This window comes from Dictyostelium discoideum (assembly GCF_000004695.1).
Source record: "Dictyostelium discoideum AX4 chromosome 3 chromosome, whole genome shotgun sequence".
NCBI classification, from domain to species: Eukaryota; Evosea; class Eumycetozoa; order Dictyosteliales; family Dictyosteliaceae; genus Dictyostelium; species Dictyostelium discoideum.
This window is the reverse complement of record NC_007089.4, coordinates 2,540,348-2,551,183: the sequence shown is the minus strand read 5'-3', so window position 1 is coordinate 2,551,183 and position 10,836 is coordinate 2,540,348. Positions and strand designations below refer to the sequence as shown.

Below are 10,836 nucleotides of genomic sequence, written 5' to 3'. Positions count from 1 at the left end.
AACAACAACAACAACAACATCATCATCATCATCATCACCAACAATCACACCAACAACAACAACAACAACAATCACAACACCAACAAAGGTCATCAATTCATCATCAACAACCACCACAATATGGTATATATTCATCATTACAACAACAACAATTCCAAAATGGTGGCAATGGATATAGGGGTCAAATCAACACAAATGATTTTTATATAAATGAGCAACAACAATTACAACAACAGCAGCAACAACAACACCACCACCATCAACAACCACCACAACATCACCAGCAACAACAACATGCTCAAAAACCCTATATTACTAGTATTCATAATGGTCATCAAGTTGGAGTTTCTCAACAAACTCATATGGTACCTCAACAACAACAACAAACAACTAGTTTACATCATCAACACCCACAACAAATTAGAGAATTCCAACCAAAAAGAAAACCTCTTACCAATAATACTGTATCTCAATCCCCACCTCAACCTGTTAATATTATAAATAATCATACTCAATACAATAGCAACAACAACAACAACAACAATAATAATAATCAATATTATTCAAGTTCACCACAACAAAATATAGGTTTATCACCAAATTCTTTGTCTCCATCGATGATTCAACAACACCACCACCATCAACAACAACAACACCACCACCATCATCAACATCATCATCAACAACAACATCACAATCAACACCCTGTAGTTACATTATCATCATCACCAACCTCATCATCTTTGTCACATTCACCATCAACAATTGTCACATTAAATAATAATAATAGTAATAGTAATATAAATAGTAATATAACAAATAATGCCACTGGTAATAACGGTGGTATGAATAAACCAGTATCGATTAATTTGAACACTTCAACACATTCATCACCAAATTCACAATCATCACCAAACACACCAAACTCTTTATCCACACCAACACCATTAAGCGCTTCTACTGTTGTGGCTAATAATAACAATGGTAATTTTAATGATAGTGCTAATGGTAATGGATTAAAACCTGTAGAAATTAACCAAACCCTATCACCCTCTTCAACAATTGTAGCAAACGCACCAGCTCCAAATGTAGTTTTATCGAACAATTCAACAAATAGTGTTGTTTCATCTTCATCACCACCACCAACAACTTCATCTCCATCATCATTGTCATCGTCATCATTGTCATCAGCAGCAACAACCACCACCACAACAACCACCACCACAACAGCAACAGCAACTCAATCAACTACACCACCACCACCACCAGTTACATCTACACCATCATCACCAACTCAACAACAAACCAATGAATATACAACCAGATCACAATTATTAGAAGACTTTAGAAACTTAAAGATGAAATTAGAATTAAGTGATATTAAAGGTCATATCGCAGAATTTAGTAAAGATCAAGTTGGTTCAAGAATCATTCAACAAAAGATCGAAAATGCAAGTCTTGAAGAGAAACAATTGGTATTTGATGAAGTTGTTGTTGCTGTACACTCTTTAATGACCGACGTATTTGGTAACTATGTTTTACAAAAGTTTTTCGAGCATGGTACAACCGAACAAAAACGTATCCTTGCCGATAAACTTAGTGGTCATATACTCTCACTTACACTTCAAATGTATGGTTGTCGTGTCATTCAAAAGGCAATTGAATCCATTGAATTGGATAAACAAATCCTTTTAATCGGTGAATTGAATGGTCATATCGTTCAATGTGTTACCGATCAAAATGGTAATCATGTCATTCAAAAGTGTATCGAAAAGATTCCAACACATTTGATTCAATTCATCATTGATTCCTTCCATGGCCACATCTATCAATTGGCAACTCATCCATATGGCTGTCGTGTAATTCAAAGAATCTTGGAACATTGTGCCGAAAAACAAGTGGCTCCAATCCTTGATGAATTAATGCGTTGTGCCGTTTCATTGGTTCAAGATCAATATGGTAACTATGTCATCCAACACGTATTGGAGAATGGAACACCACGTGATAAGAGTGCAATCGTATGCAAACTTCAAGGTCAAATCTATAATCTTAGTCAACACAAGTTTGCAAGTAATGTCATTGAAAAATGTGTTCAACATGGATGTACAGCCGAGAGAATCCTCATCATCAATGAGATATTGGGTGATGCAAACTCTCCAAATTCTTCAAATGTTTTACTCAAAATCTTAAAGGATCCATACGCAAACTATGTTATTCAAAAGATTTTAGATATTGTTGAACCTGCTCAACGTGATATGATCATCAATCGTATTCAACCATTTGTTCCAACTCTTAAAAAAGTCACTCCTGGAAAACATATCATTTCAAGAATTGAAAAATATTCTGCAAATAATAATTAAATTAAATTAAAATTTTAATTATTTTAAAAAAATATATATAAAGATATTATCTTTATATATTTTAATTATGATTGTTTATCATATTAATCAAATCAAATCATACATCACATACACATAATCATAACCATCATCACTATCAAAACTTTATATATAATCAATTAAAATCAATATAAAATTTTTTTAAAAAAAAAAAATTAAAAAAAAAAAAAAAAAATAATATAAAATAATATAAATATAAACCTGGAAGAAAAAAAAAAAAAGAAAAAAAAAAAAAAAGAAAAAAAAAAAAAAAAAAAGCTTGTTAAATAAAAAAAAAAAATAAACTGTTATATAAAATTTAAAAATTAAAAATAGACTCTTCTTTTCTTTTTTTTTTTTTATTTCCAATCCCAAAATAGAGAACTTCAAATAAAATGCAAATCATTTTTTTTTTTATTTTTTTTAATTTTTTTATTTTTTTTTTTTTTTCTAAAATTTTTTTATTTTTTATTTTTTTCTAATTTTTTTATTTTTTAAATTCATTAACTGATCATCTTCCAATCCTTTTTTCTCTTTTTTTTTATTTAACATTTATAAAATATAAATATGTATGAACTTTCAACACCAGGTTTCGATATTACAATTTGCTTCTCTTTATTAGGAGTTGGTGGTTTAATTGCATTAATAGTAATTCAGGTATGTTATTTATTTTTTATTTTAAAAAATGACATTTAGTTGTTTTTTTTAATAATCTTTATTTTAATCATTTTTATTATTATTATTATATTTAAATATAATTTATATATAAATTATATTTAAATATAAATAATATTACAATATTAATTATATATTAATAATATTTATTTTTAAACTTTAGTTATTATTATTAACAGATTTAGAAGGAAATGATATAAATTCAATTGAATTTTCAAGAAGAATAAACAAATTAATTTTACCAGAATATATAATTCAAGCTGTTTTTTCAGTATGGTTCCTTATAACATTTAGATTCTTTTTATTTTTATTAAATTCACCAGTTTTAGTTTATCATTATTTAAGGTATGATTATTTTTCATTTATTATATCATATAATAATAAAGAAAGAATTAAAAGAAATTGTTACTAATATGTTTTGTTGTTAATAATAATAATAATAATAATAATAATAATAATAATAATAATAATAATAATAATAATAATAATAATAATAATATTAATAATAATAATAATAATAATAATAATAATAATAATAATAATAATAATAATAATAATAATAATAATAATAATAATAATAATAATAATAATAATAATAATAATAATAATAATAATTATTTATATCCATAGATATTCAAAAGGTCTCCATAAAGTTGACCCAACTAAAGTTTACCAAATGACAAGCAAATTTGGAAATCATTTAATGCTCAAATTAGTTTTTTATATGGTTATGTTTTTCGTTTACCTTTTTGTTTTATTATTTAATCTTTTCAGCGAATAAAGAGAACGATATATATATGTAGATTTTGAAAAAAAAAAAAAAAAAAAACTAAATAAACGAAAATAAACTCCCCCCTTGTTACATATTAATTTTTTTTCTATTTTATTTTCTGGTTTTTTTTTTATTACTTAACTGTTTTAGGTTAAAAACTTTATTTTCACAATTTTTTTTTTATTTTTAAAAATGATCAAAATTAAAATTAAAATTAAAATATAAATAAATTAAAAAAATTAAAAAAAAAAAAGTATTGGTGGTTAAAATATTGTACATATGTTGTGTTTGTGTGTGTAAAAACAAAATTTAATAATAATAATTAATTTTATTTTTTATTTTTTATTATTTTTTTTCATTAAATTATTTACATATTTAATTTAATTTTAATTTTTTCTAAATTTAGAAAATGGAAATTAAAAAAAATATATTTTTTATAACTGGATGTAGTGGAATTGGATTTGGAGGTTTAATGGTAAAGAAATTATTATCAAGAGGTGATTATGTTGCAGCAACATCAAGAAATAAAAATAAATTAATTCAAGATATTGGTTCGAATGAAAATGATCAATTCTTACCAATCGAAATGAATTTAGCTGATGAAAGTAATGTTAAAGAAGCTATTGAAAAATGTATTGAAAAATTTGGTAGAATTGATATACTAATATCAAATGCAGCAATGGGTATATTAGCACCATTAGAAGAAACAACTGATAAAGATGCAAGAACATTATTTGATATTAATTTCTTTGGTCCATTAAATTTAATTAGAAATTCGTTACCATATTTAAGAAATAATCAATTTTTAAAAAATAATAATGATAATAATAATTCAAAATTAAATGGACCACGTATAATAATTATTGATTCAATTTGTGGCTATAGTTCATTATTTAATGGGTGTTCCATTTATTGTTCAAGTAAATTTGCATTACATGCAATTTCAGAGACAATGTCAATAGAGTTGAAACCATTTAATATTCATTGTTGTAATATTGCACCTGGTTATTTTCAAACTAGTTTTTTATCATCTTGTTTAATACCTGATACTAGAATAGCAGAATATAAAGATACTCATTCATTTTTGGATGAAATTGTTAAATTAAATGGTTCAAGATTTTTAGGTGATCTTTCAAAAGCTGTTGATGTGATAATTGAAATTTCATTATCATATTCACCTCCAAATCATGTTTTAGTTGGTTCTGATGCTTTTGAATTATTTGATTTAAAATATAAAAAATTAACAAACGATATATTAATTAATAAGGAAATTTGTTCAAATACTGATAAAAATTGAAAAAAATAGAAAATATATTTAAAAAAAAAAAAAAAAAAAAAAAAAATAAAAATAAAATAAAAAAACAAACAATTGTTAATTAATAAAGAATTTAAAATAATTATAAAAAATAAAAATAAAAAAATTTAAATCTTTGGTTTATAAAATTTTTAAACAAACTAAAAAAGCAACTGTTTTGGAAATTTTGAAAATTTTTTATTTTTTTTTTTTTTTGTTAATTATTTTATTTTTGTGTTTGTTTTTTTTTTTGGACTTTTTTTATTATTATTTTTTTTTTTATAATTTTTTTTTTTTTTTTTTCCTAAACTTAGACAAATAAAAATGGCAAGTACAATTGGAAAATATGAAGAAGATGGAATTTTTATAAACCATGATGAATTCATAATGGAGGATGATGAAGATGATGATAATGATGTTCAATATCTTGGGGTATTAAATTATGATAAAGAAGAAGATGAAGAAGGAGAATTAAACGATGAAGAAAATGATGAAGATGGTGAAAATTATATAATTGGTAAAAGAAAAAATCGTATATGGAGTAATTCAGATACAGAAAAACTTTGGAAACTATATAAATCAATTATGGAAAAAGAACCAAAAAACATTAGATTCAGTTTCCTCTGATATATTCCAAACCAATCAATTTAAATTTACATCGACACAAATTAAATCAAAAATTCAAAATTTAAAATTAAAATTTTTAGTTAGAAAAAATGAAATTAAATCATGGAATAAAGAATTTGTTGTAAAAGAGAATAATAATTTAAAAGAAAAAAAAAAAGAATTAGATCAACAACAACAACAAAAACAACAACAACAACAAAAGCAACAACAACAACAACAACAACAACAACAACAACAACAACAACAACAACAACAACAACAACAACATCAAAAACAAATAAATTAAAGAAAAAATTAAAGAAAAAATTAAAGAATCAAATGAAAAATTAAAACCACAAATTCAGAATCATCAAAAGACATTGCTTGAACATCAAAAATTAAATCACCAGTATCAACTTTGGCATGATACAAATAAATCAGAAACCACAGCCACAACAACAACAACAACAACAATAAAAACTACAAGTAAACCAATAAATAAAAATTTATTTACCCAATGATTTCACTTGATGATAATAAAATAATATCAATAAATTCAGCAATTGTAATTAAAAATCCAAATAATAGAGATGATTATTATATAATATTTCCAGATTTTAGTCAAATGGCATCAAATTTATTTATCATCATCAGTAATACAATACTCTAAAAGAGTTAATATAAATATAATTAAAAGAGAGAGTGATTTCATTCAATGTGAAGTAGAATCATTTATTAATGAAATAATCATTAATACTTCCGTTTATTATATTAAAAATATGGATGGTTTTGAAATTACTAATGGAGTTGTTGATAATGGAAATAATCAAATTAAATGTTTAGTATATTCAAAAATTCTTGAAATTGATAACAATTTTATAATTGTAAATAATAAAAAATAATAATTATGTTTTTTAAAAAAAAAACAAAATAAATAAAAATAAAAAATTAAATGAATAAAAAAGAAAATTAAATCTTAAAAAAAAGATTTCCTATTTTTTGAATTTCAATATAATATAAAAAAAAATTAAAAAATTATAATCGCTCAATTCCAGTGAAATTTTAATTTAATTTCTAATTTTTTTTTTTTTTTTTTATAAAACATTAATATTGTTCAATTTTTTTGTAAAAAACTGTGGTAGCAGTGTTGTATCTAGATTCTCTTTATGTTGTAAATAATCAATGGTGGATAATGTCATATCTAATTGTAGAGAGAATGTTATGTGGGTGAGTGGGTCAAATAAAAAATATTTTTTGAAAAATAAACAAATAAAAAATTAACAAAAAATAATTAATTAAAAATATTATTGTAGGCCCAATTTAAATAAATAAAAAACAAATAAAAAAATAAATAATAAAAATTAAATAAAATAAAAAAATATTTTTATTTTTTTAATTTTTTTTGTTCCCTGTACCTTAAAATTCTGTTAAATCTAAATCTAAAAATTATTAAATTCGATCTAGACATTAACTGAATTTTTTACTTTTTCATTTTTTATTTTTATTTTTTTTTTTTTTTTTTCATATTTTTTTTTTTTCATTTCCTTTTTTTGTTTTCATTACAACAACCATCACAAAATTATGGCAACTTCACAGCAAAAGAGAAAATTTGAAGATTCAAATAATGAACTATCATCTTCCTCTGATAGCATTCATAGAAACATGACTATAGGTGGCGAGGAGGAGAGCGGAGAAGAAGATATTAGTGATGATAGTGAACACTATGAATATGATGAATATGAAGATTATGATGAAGATGATGAAAGAAGAGATAGTGGTAGTGAAAGTGCTGATGGAGAGAATAAAAACAATAATAATATTAATAATAATACTAATAATAATAATAATAATAATAATAATAATAATATTAATAATAATAATAATAATATTAATAATAGTAATAATAAAAATCAAAATGAATGTAAAAAGAGAAAACCTGCAAAAATGGGAATATATTCAAGTAAAAGGAAAACAAAGAGAGTAATTTGGAGTGAAGAAGATAATTTAAAGATTTTTGAGATTTTTGAAAAAAAAAGAGAACAAGATCCAAACAAAAACAAAAAAACTATTATAAACGAAATTTTTAAAGAAAAACTATTTCCCAAACTTAATAAAAAACAAATTTCGAATAAAATATCTGGTTTTGGTATTCTAAAACGTCCATCTTTAAATAATACTACCAATACCACCACTACCACTACTGCTGTACCCACCACTACTAAAATGATATCTAGAGCAGCAGCTAATAAAAATATAAAAGAAAATGAATCAATACCGCCGCCATCACCGCCATCACCACCACCACAACAACAACTACCAAAACAACAACCACAACAACAACAACCAAAACAACAACAACAACAACAACTACAACAACAACAACAACAACAACAACAACAACAACAACAACAACAACAACAACAACAACAACAACAACAACAACAACAACAACAATCAAAATCAGAGGAATATATTGAAAACTTAATATTAAAAAATCAGAAATTAAACAAAACTAATAATGAAATACAGAATGAAATGGTAACATTAAAAAAAACAAATTCAGAATATCAGGAACAAATAAAACAATTGGAACAACAATTACATTTTGAAAAACAAAAAAACATATCTGATCAATTAAGCCACCAAAAGAAATTATTTGAATTGGAACAACAACTAAAACAACATAATATTAAACAACAAGATAAACCAATGATTTCATTTAATGAAGAAAATGGTATAATATCAATAAATTCAGCAACTATTGTTAAAAGTCCAAATAATAATGAAGATGATCGTTATGTAATTTTCCCAGATTATAATATTCTATCAAATTCATTATCATCAGTTCAATCCATTAAACAAGTTAATATAATTATAACTAAAAGAGAGAATGATTTCATTCAATGTAGAGTAGAATCACATATTAATGAAATAATCATTAATACTTCCATCTATTATATTAAAAATATGGATGGTTTTCAAATTAATAACGGTGTTCTCAATTATGGAGATAATCAAATTAAATGTTTAGTTTATTCAAAAATTCCTCACATTGATGATGATTTTATAATTGTAAATAATAAAAAATAATAATAATATTATTATAAAAGAAAAAAAAAAAAAAAAAAAAATTAAAAAAGCAAATCAAATCTTTAAAAAAAAAAAAAAAAAGATTTCCTATTTTTAAAATTACAACAAAATAAAAATAAAAAATTGAAGTTTCAACTTAGGTGGAATTTAATTAATAAATTTCACTTTTTTTTTTTAATTAATTATATGTTTATTTAGAAACCCATAAATTTTTATAATGTTTAATAATAAAAAACAAACTTTTAAAAACTTAATAATAGTTATTTTTTTTTTTTTATTATTTTTTAAAAAACAAATAAAAATATTAGATTTATTAAAATAAAATCTTTTCAGTTATTTTTTTTTTTTTTTTCAAAATATCTCATTGCATGAACAAAAAAAAAAAAAAAATGAAAAAATTTTTTTTTTTTTTTTTTTTTTTTTTTTGTTTTTAGCAATAATAATAGTATACCGCAATTATGTCAAAAAGAAAAATTGAAGAATTAAATAAAGTGGGATCTAGTTTAGATGAAATTGAAATTACCAGTGATGAAGAGAGTGAAGAGGATAATAATAATAATAATATACTCTCTATAAATGATAACAATATTTACTACTATGATGGAGAGAATGAAAATGAAGATGATGAAAATGTTGATGGTATCCAATCGGAAAATTTCAAATATAGATCTCCAATTAAAGATTTTAATGGTGGATATTATTCAAATGGATGTTTAGGAGGAGAAATTCCTATTATTATAATTAAAATAGAAGAGGGACAAAAATTAAAAAAAGATTCAAGTGAAGAAAATGGTCAAACATCTTTTAGATATTTAAATATGAATGGTCCAATCATTTTTTGTTTAGAAAGGGTAATATTTAGAATTTCAACAGAATTAAATAAAATCGTTGATATTGAAATACCTAATGAACATATAACATCAGTAAAAGTAATCAAAACACTAATAAACAAAGATTTAGAAATTGAAATTAAATTTGAAAAAGGATCGTCATACATATTAAATAATTATCCTCCACGAAAACCTGCAATCGATGGTGGATCTTTCATATTTACCTCAAAAGATAAAATCTTTAATGAAGATTGGAAATTTTATTTTGATAAATGTGGATTAAAATATTGTAATCCAGATAAAATAATAAATAATAATAATAATAATGATAATAATAATAATAATAATAATAATAATAATAATAATAATAATAATAATAATAATAATAATAATAATAATAATAATAATAATAATAATAATAATAATAATAATAATAATAATAAACAAAATGAAAAAAAGAGGAAATTGATTTGGAGTGAAGAAGATTCTAAAATGCTTTTAGAAATATATAAAAAAATGAAAACTCCAAACAAACCAAAAAATATAATTGCCTCAGAGATTTACAAGTCAGGTCAATTTAAGTATACTTTAAATCAAATATATGGGAAAATATGTAACATAAAAAGTTCAACTTCAACTTCAAATGAAATTAAATTAAGATCATCTATTACCAATACAGAAGAAAAAGAACAAACTCAACCAAAACAAATTCCAAAAACTACCACAACAACAACAACAACCTTTACTCCACCACCACCACCACCACCTTCAAATAAAATGATATCAAGAGTTGCCACTAGTAGAAAAGAGAATCTAATTATTGATGCAACAATTGAGAAATATAGATTAAAAAATAATAGTTTAAATAATATTAATAACACAATAAGGGGAGAAATGGAATTATTGAAAAAAACAAATTCAGGAAATCAAATACTAATAAAACAACAACAAAAACAATTGGAGCAAAAACAAAAAGAATTAGAACAACAACAACAACAATTGGAACAAATAAAACAACAATTACAACAACAACAAAATATTAAACAAAATGAAAATAGAGAATTAAATTCACCAAAAACGACAACAACAACTACAGCAATTAAAACTACAAAAGAACCAATAAATAAAATTAAACCAATGATTTCACTTGATGACGATAATCAAATAATATCAATAAATTCAGCAACTATA

At 22.8% G+C, this 10,836-nt stretch overlaps 7 protein-coding genes across 7 annotated transcripts in view; all 7 read left to right on the top strand.

Annotated features, from left to right (window-relative positions):
* Nucleotides 1–2: 2 nt before the first annotated feature.
* Nucleotides 3–2,360, top strand: pufA (RNA binding protein; the record flags this gene model as incomplete). The annotated part of the gene is made up of 1 exon (XM_636459.2): nt 3–2,360. A coding segment is annotated over one exon (2,358 nt), but the record flags the coding sequence as incomplete, so codon positions are not given.
* A 585-nt stretch (nt 2,361–2,945) lies between these two features.
* On the top strand, nt 2,946–3,465 carry DDB_G0279785 (hypothetical protein; the record flags this gene model as incomplete). The annotated part of the gene is made up of 2 exons (XM_636458.1): nt 2,946–3,009; nt 3,233–3,465. The coding sequence occupies 2 exons, from the start codon at nt 2,946–2,948 to the stop codon at nt 3,463–3,465; spliced, it is 297 nt and encodes a 98-aa protein (XP_641550.1).
* Nucleotides 3,466–4,234: 769 nt separating this feature from the next.
* Nucleotides 4,235–5,122, top strand: DDB_G0279783 (hypothetical protein; the record flags this gene model as incomplete). Its single annotated transcript, XM_636457.1, has 1 exon — nt 4,235–5,122. One exon carries the CDS (start codon nt 4,235–4,237, stop codon nt 5,120–5,122), a length of 888 nt encoding a protein of 295 aa, XP_641549.1.
* A 321-nt stretch (nt 5,123–5,443) lies between these two features.
* DDB_G0279781 (hypothetical protein) lies at nt 5,444–6,032 on the top strand (the record flags this gene model as incomplete). The annotated part of the gene is made up of 2 exons (XM_636456.1): nt 5,444–5,660; nt 5,731–6,032. 2 exons carry the CDS (start codon nt 5,444–5,446, stop codon nt 6,030–6,032), a joined length of 519 nt encoding a protein of 172 aa, XP_641548.1.
* A 472-nt stretch (nt 6,033–6,504) lies between these two features.
* Nucleotides 6,505–6,627, top strand: DDB_G0279779 (hypothetical protein; the record flags this gene model as incomplete). Its single annotated transcript, XM_636455.1, has 1 exon — nt 6,505–6,627. The coding sequence occupies one exon, from the start codon at nt 6,505–6,507 to the stop codon at nt 6,625–6,627; it is 123 nt and encodes a 40-aa protein (XP_641547.1).
* A 679-nt stretch (nt 6,628–7,306) lies between these two features.
* Nucleotides 7,307–8,815, top strand: DDB_G0279777 (hypothetical protein; the record flags this gene model as incomplete). Its single annotated transcript, XM_636454.1, has 1 exon — nt 7,307–8,815. One exon carries the CDS (start codon nt 7,307–7,309, stop codon nt 8,813–8,815), a length of 1,509 nt encoding a protein of 502 aa, XP_641546.1.
* Nucleotides 8,816–9,032: 217 nt separating this feature from the next.
* DDB_G0279775 (hypothetical protein) overlaps nt 9,033–10,836 on the top strand; it is a gene marked incomplete at both ends in the record, with an annotated part of 2,447 nt that continues 643 nt past the window's right edge. The window contains 2 exons of the mRNA XM_636453.1: nt 9,033–9,074; nt 9,262–10,836. The exon at nt 9,262–10,836 is cut by the window's right edge and continues 297 nt beyond it. Coding sequence (XP_641545.1) covers nt 9,033–9,074; nt 9,262–10,836 — 1,617 coding nt within the window. The remainder of the gene's footprint in view (nt 9,075–9,261) is intronic.